General features: G+C 31.4%; 1 protein-coding gene across 2 annotated transcripts in view; it reads right to left on the bottom strand.

Annotated features, from left to right (window-relative positions):
• Positions 1-2,795: 2,795 nt before the first annotated feature.
• Positions 2,796-12,590, bottom strand: part of crp (transcription factor cropped) — a 231,810-nt gene continuing 222,015 nt past the window's right edge. For both annotated transcript variants that reach the window (XM_072527379.1, XM_072527380.1), the window contains exon 6: positions 2,796-11,353. In XM_072527379.1, the coding sequence (XP_072383480.1) occupies positions 11,270-11,353 (84 nt within the window). In that variant the 3' untranslated portion in view covers positions 2,796-11,269. The remainder of the gene's footprint in view (positions 11,354-12,590) is intronic.

Raw genomic sequence — 12,590 nt, 5'->3', positions numbered from 1 at the left:
TCCAAACACTAGTAATCAGTAATAATTTTTTTTGTGAATTTTGCAATAAATGATGTACCTGGATATTGTACCTGGTAGAGCAGTTTCCACGCTTAGAACTATCGAGACTCAACCCTCAACTGAAGGACATAAAAACGACCATGAACATGAACAATGAACAAACCTTAATTTTCACCGAATTAACGGTTGATGAAGGGAATTCTTAAAATGTCTGTCACCATGTACTACCATACCAAAATTAAAACTGGATCTCTTAGTCTTCCTCTTCTTCTTCTTTTTATATAGACATGACTCTGTCTGTTTTTTAATGTGCTTCCAATAAGTTGTCGTTCCATAGTTTTCGTAGTCTTCCTATTGGGGAACCGTCTCTTGTCGTCTTTACTACTCTATTTGTTGTCATTCGGCTTATATGATCGCTCCATTCTACTCTTCTATTTCTTACCCAGTTCTTGATGTTCTCCACCTTGCATCTACGTCGTATATCTGTATTTCTAGCTCTGTTCCATAGTGTCTTACCATTAATTTTTCCTAGTGTTTTCATCTCTGCTGTTTCTAACATCCTTTTTGCCCTCTCTGTGTCAGGTCTTGTTTCTGTCGCGTATGTTATTGGTTTGATGACTGTTTTGTAAATTCTGCCTTTTGTTTCTTTCCCGATGTTTTTATTTCTCCATATTGTTTCATTCAGGCAGCCTGCGGCTCTGTTTGCTCTATTCACTTGATCTTCCACTTTAGTTTCGAGTTTTTCCTTAGCTAAATAATGTAATGCCTAGATATTTAAACTCCATCACTTGTTCTATTGTCTCACCTTCCAGCTCCAATTTACATCTCAGTAAATTTGCTGTTGTAATAACCATGCATTTTGTCTTTATTTTTCAGAAATTACCATGTTAAATTTTCTGGCAGTTATATTAAATTGGTGCAGCATACGTTGTAAACCATGTTCACTTTGAGAGAGCAGTATTGCGTCGTCAGCATAGCAGAAACCGTAGTTTTGGACATTTGGTTGGAATGTCCGGGGTTTGGAGGTACCCGTTCCACAACAATTTCCACCCTGTTAAATTATTTGTTATTTTATTATTTTGCACAAACATTTACTCCATTTTCCTTGTTTTTCATTTGACCGTATTTACTTCATAGAGGAGAAACTACCACAGCGTGACTAGCGGCAAAATATGAAAACTCTGAAATCTTTCTTTAGCACTATTTATTTATTTGTTGGTTTGTTTTGTAAAATTTATTTTATAGTTTTGACAGATACGCTTTTTAATATTTGGGATTTAGCTAAATATCGTTTCCATACCAGCTGTGCACATTTTGTCAATTTTATAAGAGGTTCTTATATTATCCTTTGAACAGTTGAGTATTTGATTTTAGTGTTTTTCGGGAATATGTGAGCAGTAATTTTAATTTTGTTTTAATTGAATACTACAATAGTTAATACTGAAGAACTTTTGAATGTAGGACAACTGCAGGAACTGATAGATAATTTTATAAGAGGTTCTTATATTATCCTTTGAACTGTTGAGTATTTGATTTTAGTGTTTTTCGGGAATATGTGAGCAGTAATTTTAATTTTGTTTTAATTGAATACTACAATAGTTAATCCTGAAGAACTTTTGAATGTAGAACAACTGCAGGAACTGATAGATATTAACCGCATGTTTCAAATTTCTATTATTTATAGTGTAGAATGTATGTAATATAAATAAAACATTCATGAAACAGTCGTACTATAGTGAATTATAAACAAGTGCGTAGAAGGAAATATTATGTGTTAGTTAAAAGAAATATTATGTGTTAGTTAAAAGAAATATTATAACTAAGGCAACATGGCAACGAAGTTTTTGTCCTACTGCACATTGTTGTGTAAGTTGTCTACATTTGGCGCAACTACGTAACAAAAAATGTAGTTTTACATCACTTGTATTAATTGTCTCGTGATATTTTGATATTTTTAACTCATAATCATGAAATAACCAAACGTTTTCCAATGGATTGTGTCACCTGCAGGTACGATCATGGCGTCGGTATTTTAAGATGGTAAAAAATTTTGCTGATTGACTATCTGGAAAAAGGTAAAACTGTAACTGGAGAATAGTACTGTCAATTTTATGAACCTGTAGCAGTCGTGAAAATGTATCAGATTTAAAAAAGATTAAAAAATTATTTTTTATCAGGATAATGCACTAGCCCACAAAAGTGTCTTAGCACTGGAAAAAATGGGTGATTGTGAACTGTTGAAACGATGTAATATGTATGACAAAAAGCTGTAGATTCATTTATTATTTCCAAAATATTATAAATATTGAATTTTATTGACAATTTTTTTTTGTACAGCTCCCAATTAAGTCAGTGGATTATAAAAAAAACCAAACATAATAAAAGACTTTCATTTTATTTTTGTCATTTGAGTTTTTACGTTCGCTTTATGTTACCGAAACCGTAGAAGAAAGAATAAACAACTATGTGAGTATTTTTCGGAAAACTAATTGTTTCTTACCTTATTACGATTATTCCAGCTCATGTTAGCTTGTCTACTTCAATATTTTTAAAGCATGTAATGAACGAATTGTTTTACTGCACTTATGTACTAATATTTGGAAAATTATTCAAAATCTCCAATACAAAATTTTATGTATTATGAATTTAATCTTTATCCAATTATCATGCATGAACATTTAAAAAAAATCATTAGATTGTGAATTACGATAACTTTCTGGCAGATTTTTTTTTACTTCTTATAGGTAAGCGATACAAAAATAAAAGAACAAAAGGAACAAAAGAAAAAGCAAAACTACGTGTCAGGCATGATTATATGAATTATTTTATTGAGAAAAAAAAATACAAATAAAAATTGCAGAAAATGCTGACAGCCTTTACAAAACAAAACAATAACATAAATTTTCATGCAGCATATAAATTTTGAGTCTGTATGTGTGTTGTGTTCATAAAAAATTACATTTTGTCGAGAATATGATGGTCCCAAAACTATCTGTCTGACCTGCATTGGGTATTACCGAAAGTTTTTAATTTAAAATATTTTAACTTTCACAAACTAAATATTTTATAACAAATATATTAAAGACACTACGCTAACCATACGTACATGATTAAATTATATAAAGCAAATAATAGAATTGGTCTGAAGTAATCTATGGAACTAGTATTTCTGCTCTTAATAATTCAGTAAGTATATTATGAGACCACCACACCTGACTCTTCCTGTTTAAACTACGTACCTATGGCATAACGAAAAACAATATTATAATTATTTTCAAACTTCATCATACGTATACCAAATTTTTAAAGTTATGTACAAGATGTAGATAAATATTGTTTGTGTGTTCTTAGATGGATTTTCGAGAAACATATGCATATTTAGGGAAAACTAAAAATATTTATTTGATTTGTGTATAAAATCCAAATAATGATATAGTTTTAAAAAATTTATTTAATTTTATTAATGTTGGTGATTAATTTTCATAAATTATTATACAGTACCCGTCAGACAAGCACAAATTTGAAAAATTATTTAAAATGGGATCATATAACAAGTAATGTATACCTTTGTCATTCAGTATGTTCCTAGATATTTGTTTTACTCTGCCGTGCTATTTCAAAATAGCAACTTTTAATGTACAATGACCACATAATGGAAGAAAATACACACTATTCCTAATAATTTGGTAATCTCCGGTAATCTCCACGATTGTGGACAAACATCTAAGAGGTTAATTTATTTTTCCAGTTCCCACATTCTGATACGAATTCATTCGATTTTCTATTGACATCTGTCAAAAATATAAGGGTCATTGACATTTTTCTTAAATCGGAATATAGATAAATATTTTCCATAAAAGATGATCACAAAACTATTAGAGGCACTTCCTACATTTTTACATTGTTGCTGTTGATCATTGAATAGTAATTTCCAAACGATATATTTCTTGACATATGATCCCAATTAAAATTATGTTACAGAAATCCGTCCGTTCGCCATTTGTAATAATTTCATTAAAACATTGTAATAATTATGAACAGGTGCCTTAATTAACTTACGCAAAATTCATTAAGTTTTTGAATTCAGAAAATAGTATAGGAATTCTTCAATTCTTCTCCAAGAATATATAAAATGTGGCAGTACGAGTACAAGAATACATTAAAGTAGTAAATAGTCCGAAATATCCCAAAGTCAAAATAAGGTTTTAATTTTTATGATTTAGGATTGCAGACTGCCTGGTACCAATGCGATATGGCCACTGCAATTTTATATAATTTAACATTTAGTGATTTATATCGGCAGTAACCATTCGTGCAATGACAATTTACCTGCCTCTATATAGCCACTTGTAGGAATTTCAGTTAATATAAAATTAATATACATATGTAAACGTCCGTTGCGCGCCATGAGTGATATTCATACGTCGTCATAGTAGAAATACTGCTGATAATGTTCAATTTGTAAGGTAACAAAAATTTAAGAGGATAAAAACCATTTATTTTCCCCAGCGGGAAACTTCTGGTTTTCTAAATGATTCCAGAGGATGTTGAAATCCTGTTTAAAGTGTCGTTAGTTATTCCTTATTATTTGTCCCAGCCTTGCCTTAAAAGTTTTATAAGGTTGTTCTATAACTTTTGTCGTTCGATAAGAGATGGTAGTATATTAGTCCTGTTTTATTTTTCTAAAAGTGGTACTACTTTCTAGACGAACGCATATTTCATTTGAAAGGGAAGTAGGTCTGTTGCCAAAACTAGTTCCTACCTAAAAAGACGTCCATGAGCCCAGTAGCAGTTTTATGGTGAAAAAAGTGCAACAAATACATGTAGTTTTGAAATATCCTAGAATATTTAGTAGTTAGGAAGCAAATATTTACTAGTAAGAACTCATTAGGCAGTATGCGAAATATTTTGGCTAAAGCTGTGGGTTTGAAAAAGTCACAATAGATGCCATATTCACTCACAATGGAACAAAACACTCTCGAACGAAACATTTAAAGCATTTTTGAAAGGATAAAAAGATTTTATGCATCGTTTTATTACAATGGATGAAAATTAGTTCTACCGCCCCATTCCTAAATCAAAACAAGCCACAAGAAGTGGTGTGAACTCAATATATCAACGGCTAAGCGAGTTAGGGCCCAAAAATAGACCAAGGAAGTGTTGCAAATTACTAATACAAACAGAAATTGTTGCAACTTCCAATCTATTCGTCAAATATAGCACCCTCTGACATCTAGCTAATCTCAATTTAAAAAAATTCGTGCGTGGGAAACGATCATTGAGCGAAGAGGTGATAGCAGACGTGGAATTGTATTATGATTCAATCGTCTACTCGATCATTACTTCAAGATCCTTAAATTAAATAGTGTATGTATTTTCAATCTTAAAACCGTCCTTTCTTCATCGAACGACAAACTTTATTGAACAACCCATCAATATGTACAGCTGCGGTCACTGTATAGTTTACACCTTCATTTTTACACTGTAATACTGTAAAATCGCTGTGTCATACGGATTTGCTAAATGTCATAGTGCTTCTCAAAAAAATAAAATAAAAAGCTATTAAATGCATCTAAAATTTCTAGAATGCATTTGAGTGACGGGCAAAAAACAAGAGCAATTGCCAAACTCAAAGAACGTTGGTCACTCAGGCAAGTTGCTGCAGATTTGAATGTGAGCCATATATGCATATGGAAAATCAAAAAAAGATGGGAGCATTTTCACTCTATAGCACGGTTGAGTGGTTCAAGGCGGCAAAGATCTCCATAGACAACAAGATGACTGTATGACAACAAGATTCGCACTGTATGCAGTGCGAATGCTGCTCGGAAAGGTTACAAGGTTTAAAGAAAGTGACTTAATAATTTGTGCAGCTGCAAGGAAAGCTTTTTTGTCTGAGGATCACAAGAGGAAACGAGTTGCTTTTTGTAATGAATTCATAAACCGTAAACACAACTTTTGGCCTTACGTTGCATTTTCTGAAGAAAAAGTGTTGAATAGTATACAAATGGTCGAATAAGAGTTTATAGGCCGGGAAATCATAGGTTTGATGAATTTATTTAAGAAATAGTGGAGGATTCTCAGTATGAGGATGGAAAAGTGCTGAAGGCCTGGGTGTTTGTTCTCATGTAGAAGAAAAATTAACAGGATTAACATAACGTTTTCAGAGATTCCCCAATAACAACTTCATCTTCCAACATGACAATTTCCAGGATCATATGAGTAGAATTGTTCGAAAATAGATGGAAGAAACGCTTAACGTTAATGTTCTTCCGTGGCCTTCCCGGAGTCCAGACCTTAACTCCATCGATAATGCGCGAGAGGAGTTGACAAAGAAATTAAATGAAAGAAACCTTTGGTCATGAAATAGAATTGAACTATGGGAAGCAATTGAGCAGGCTTGGGAGGAGCTTGTTGAATATAACATGAAGAGATTGGTGCTATCTATGAACAGAAGATTGCAAAACTGTAATACTATAATGACAATAGTGGGGCTTCCACAAAATATCAATTGTGTTGCTGTTTATTATTATATAATATAAAATGATTTAAAATAAAAATGGATATTATTAACCCAGACGTACTTATTTTCGCTATTAACACTTTGTTACATTTTGTAAAATAGATTTATTTTGATTTTTTAGTTTTAATCAATCTAATCTGGGTCCGCACCTGGTAATTAACGTACACGTAAAAACGTGAAGTAAAATGTGCGTTTAAACGAGGCAAAAATTCAAAAAATCGGCTTCTAGATATGTAAGGGTGTAAACTATTCAATGGCAGCAGCCGTACTTGATTGTTTTTGAGCATCATTAGTCACTAAGACTTTTTATTAGCATGTATAAACATACGAACTTTATACATGACTATATTGGTGGAATTCCTTACTTCGTTTGATCAGATTTTAGACTTTTCTTCGCATATAGCACGTCGTACTATCAGTAATAGTCTCTTAAATTGGCAAACTCAAATCATTTTTCTATCAAACACAATATCTCATGTCCAATTACAGAATTTCTCAGAAAATGGCGCAGTTTGATAGGATATAACATGATCTATTACAAGTGCCAGAAGAATTGAATTTAAAATATGTTACATTAAAACACATAAAATTTGTATGTTGTGTATATTTGTAATTTCTAATAATGCATATGATTATTTGGACTAAAATCCATCTAAAAAACAAATGCAGAATGAAAAACAACTAAAAAAGAAAAACTTTTCCCATGCATTCAGATCGTGCACTGACTGAACACAGAAACTATGCTAAGTGATCGCGACTACACGACCAAATCTAAAATTATAAATATGTACAAAAAAGGAACAAAACGTTTCACTATATTTTCTAATATAATGATAAATATATATTTTTGGCGTTTCAAATAAAAAAGAAACTTTACTTCTTTTAAGTAACAAAAAATATTTAAAAAATCGTCATGTATGTATATATATATAATATTTAATTCCATCTTTTCCTTGACAGATTCAAGTATTATTGTGAAAACGTATGAAAAGTTGCAAATGTTTTTGGCTCCTAGCCACATACAATATATGAAAAGGAACTATAATTATTCTTATTTATCGATAGCGTAAAAGTTTTAAAAATAATTTTTGTTAGTATCCATTTAGTACTTAATATTTAACATTTAAAATATTTAACAATCTGATACCACTCCAATATTTGTCAAATTTCCCGCAAGGTATCTTTATTTTGACTCAATTCCCACATGCACTTTAAAATCTTTTAAATAAATCATTTTAAAACCCTTAAGATTTAGTAACTCTATAAAAGTAAAAATATAATGTCTAAAAATTTGGCAATTCAGTACGGCAATATTTCTAGCGAAAACAAATACAAACGATCCATAAGGAATATATACAATTTTAATATATAAACCGGTAAGGAAAAGATGAAACAATCTGAAGACCGAGCATAACACTGAAATGTTTGAACCCCATCCGTATAATTTTATAATGGTTTAGATAATACGAAAGCTCAATAAAGATTCTTATATGTATAGCTAAATTTACAATATCTCGAAAATATCAATTAGTACGCTCATGTTACAAATAATGATTGATTTTTTTTTAAATAAACTTTTTTTTAATTAAATTATGTAGTTTATTTATTATTAATAACTTAATTTTATTAAGTGTGTATCTTCCACTTTTATTTATATCAATTTATTGATCTGATGACCAATAACTTTTTGACTTATTTATTTTTCTTCTGACTTTATTGAAAGCAGTTAAGTGATGTATTAGCTTTGAATTTAACAAGACTTGAGCTCTGGTGAACTAAGGATGCCTAAACTGTGATGATTTTCTATCTTATTGCAATTTTTTCCAATCCACAAGAAGACTCCAGAAGACATCTCCAGACGAAAATGTATTGTACGATACATTCAGCAGAAGATCTTTGTTGAAAACAGTTAAGTGGTGCTTTGAATTTAACAAGACTCGAGCTCTGGTGAACAAAGATTGCCTAAACTGTGATGATTTTCTATCTTATTGCGATTTTTTCCAATCCACAAGAAGACTCCAGAAGACATCTCCAGACGAAAATGTATTGTACGATACCACATCCAGATTGGACTGAAGAAATGACCAGTGCGCCAAAAAACTATATGTCAAGAATTGGGAATAACACCTCGAAGAATCCAACACATTCAGCAGAAGATAAAAACAGATATGCCGCTACGTGATCAATGTGGAAAACACAATAGGCCTAATAAAATCAACGTAACCGACAAAGAACGTAAGAGAGAACACATAAAGTCATTTTCACATCAAGAAAACCATTAGAGTCGTGCTGCATCTACGAAGAACTGCCTTCCTGCTGAATTAAACTTGAAAAAAATGTACAAACTGTTTTGTGAAAAATATCCGCAATACAATGTTTCCGTGCGCACTTACACTGACATATTTCAATCAGACTTTAACCTGCGATTTGGTCTCCCTCGCTCAGATATGTGTACTTTTTGTGATAAAATGTATATCAAGCTTGTGGTTACTCCAGACGGTCCAGAAAGAAATTCTATTCTTGTTGACAGTGCTGAGTGAAAGCATTGAAATTGGATGCTGAAAAGGCTAATCCACAACTCGTTGTACCACTGGTCTTCAGCAAGTGTTGTACTGTTCAGATTGACTCATTCTCCAGTGTTCTACCAACATCAGTATGCCACTTGCAACTATGTTATTCACGATGCAGGTTCAAACGATGCCACTATGATGTTGTGGCATGAATCTACTGGTAATCGTGGTTCTACATATATCGCTTCAGCTTTCGTGTGTTAATGTGTTCTCAGTATCATTTTATGGGTTGGAGGCTTGGACATTAAAAAAAACGTTTCAGACAGATCCGAAGCCTTCGAATTATGGACCTACAGGAGAATATTACGAATAAAGTTGGCTGGATAGTCACGAATGTCATGTGTTCAGAAGAATGGAAAAAGAGAAGGATGTTCTAAATATTAATAAAATTGGAAAATCACAATATCTGGGATGTCATGAGTACATGGTAGAAGGAGTCTTAGAAAAAGACGCATCTCCTGGTTAAACAAGTTGAGAACAAGAAGAATACAATTATTTTTAACTCATCAATCGCTTTACTAGGCAGGCAGCACGTTACCTTTCTTTATACATGGAAGGGTGGACAGTTGAAAAATATTCTATCTTGTGTAAAATTTTTCGCCGAATATGAATATGTAGGTGCCCCATCTCAAAAAGTGGTACCAATTTTTTTATAAATAAATTTTCAAATTTGAATATTTTATTTTACAAAATTAATTTGTAAAATTCACCCGATATCCTCTTGAATGTTAAGTCAGCGCTGACAATGAGTAATATATCTATCTGTACTATGGTAATGTTCTTTTCTACTGGTCACAAGAACCACGATATATGCAACGCTCATACATGACTTATAGACAGAATATTTCCATGCATTTAGGGTTTAACAAATATTGATATTATTGAATATATTTTATTAGATACATTAGCAAATACAATACGTTCGTTACTATAAGATTATTTGGTTGCACGTGCATGAGTAAAATTTAAGATGATAAAATGTATTTGGCAACAATGTTGCCGTTTTAATGCAATTACATTTCTAAGAATTTAGTACCTACAATTTCGAAATTACAATATATTTATTTTCATTTGATCTACATTTCACGGATTTAAGGACTTTTTTAGTTACTATTTAATTTACAAATTTTATAAAAAAGGATCAAAGTAAATCAATCATTATTTTGTATGATGGTACTATTTTTAACAAACAAACATCAAGATAGAATCGAAGTGTCAATAGCTAGTTATGTAAAATATTACACCTTTTGGGAAAAAATAAAGCAATTTAACTGTACAACCCAACAACCCCCCAAAAAACACAATTTTATTCGAATGATCGGTTACTTTACTTTTTCTTTTGTACGAAATTAATCATATGAAACATAATTTGCCGTTGTTAGTAAAAAATATTAAATACTAATAGGTTTTTGTCACATCAAACCACTTATCAACTATTTAGTGCCAAATTATATTTTATTTCGAGACCGGTATTTTCTACCAACAAAAGAAAATCGTTTACGTTATAATACAACTTTCAGACGGCCAAAACATGTATTTTTTAGCTAAAACATTTCCTTCCATCTTTAATAGCCAATAATTTTTTATATAAATTATGTAGCTCAAAAATTACGAAATTTCAAATTTAGATGGGGTTAACAATAGCATATGAGCTAGTGAACGTTTTAGTTACTTCATTCTTCTAACATTGTTCTACTGAGGAGTACATCAAACCTCGGAAAAGCTGAATTAGAACAATTAGGTCAATAAAAACATTAAATTTTTAAAATCTTTAGTTTCTATTAAAATAATTTTATTTGTACCTCTCGCATTTATCTCCCGAGATCTAGTGTTTACAAAAACGATCTTAAAAATAAAAAAAAATTAAAAATTAGAAATAAATTAACAGTTGCATAAATGATGTAACAAAAATTTCACCGGCTCTTAAATCTAACAGGGACGAACAAAATAAATTAGAGAGAAAAGAACATTCACATGAAAGGCCAGCCCATTTTTATATATTTTAAATAAAAAATGGCGCTCAACGTTGTCGTTAACATTTTTTTTTGCTATATTTGGATTAACATAATCGAGATGGCGGACTCTACGTAACCTAAGAGCCCGGAGCCGTCACTTTTTAGTCCTGTCTCCTCACCTGTCCGCTAGATGGCAGACTGGCAAAGTGAATGATTTTCGATCACGACGCTTGTTTCACGACAATCACTCCCGGCCTGGATTGTTGGTATTGCTGAACTGTCGTAGCGTTGAACTCAAGGTAGGCCTGAAACAAAATTATGATTACTTTAATTAACATTTAATTATAACAGGAACTACACACAACTCTATTAATTAATGGCAACAATCAATATTAAGATATATCTCGAGATTGTAGTAACTGAACAATATTGTGGAATTATCAATAGCAAAATATTATAAAACTAGAAATAGGTGAATCCAAAAAAAAACAAGAAGAGAAAAAATTTACAAAGAATAAAACAATCAAAGATCTTTCTAAGCTAATCAAAATATATTTTGATGATTACAAATTCAAAACAAATCAGGATAGAACAGCATGTAGATTTTATGCATAAAAAGCGAAATCACTGTTAGGTAGCTTAATACGGATTTGTAACTGTAGAACAGGGATACACTCCTGAACTTTTTCACACATTTTTGTATGACTACTTCAAGAAACAATTGTACAAGACAATAAGATAATCTATATAGTATATAAATCGGATCATGCATTTAATATGCCCAACCAAAAATTCTATGGCACTGTACATTATTACCTTTACCTTAGTAAGTTAATTGCACGTCATCTAATTTTGGTTTTGACATTACACACAGAGTTGCCATATCGTCAAAATAGTATAGAATGTAGGGAATTATGAAATGATGAAAATATTAGGATATTTTTATTACAAATAGGAACCGTTCAGATGAATAAAATAACTATTCTCTAGGAAGCATTAACTTGAGGAAGACGATAAATATTTCAGAGTAATTTATATTGATGGCAAAGTTCCAAGATTAATATCGATGAACATACATTTAGAAACATTAGTAGTATTCTAAATAAAGATTAATGAAAAAAAAAACGGTAATGAGAATCTAATAAAAGCAAAATGTCCCTATACACATAGCGATAAATGGGAAATATTACAGCATGTAAATCCTTACAAATATGTTGGTTGTTGGATTTGTTAGAACCTTGACTTGGAACAAAAATTGCCCAATCTAGAGACAGCTTCTTTAAACAACGCGGTTTATTCGACGATAGACATCTTAATATTAAACTCAGTCCGTTTTACTGTATAAACTCCAAGCAAACAATATGAATAAGTTAGATGTATTCAAAATGGGGCTGTAACGGTCGAATTATGGAAATTCCCTGGGCCGCAAGAAAAAGAATTGTAGTAATCCTAACATTAATAACATAAGGTATGCTGATGACACTGTGATTCTAGCCAGTAGCATGGAGGAACTGAGTTGCCTAATGAGTAAGATGCAAAAAA

This window comes from Diabrotica undecimpunctata, chromosome 3 (assembly GCF_040954645.1).
Source record: "Diabrotica undecimpunctata isolate CICGRU chromosome 3, icDiaUnde3, whole genome shotgun sequence".
In the NCBI taxonomy this organism is placed as follows: Eukaryota; Metazoa; Arthropoda; class Insecta; order Coleoptera; family Chrysomelidae; genus Diabrotica; species Diabrotica undecimpunctata.
This window is presented reverse-complemented; position numbering and strand designations above follow the sequence as displayed.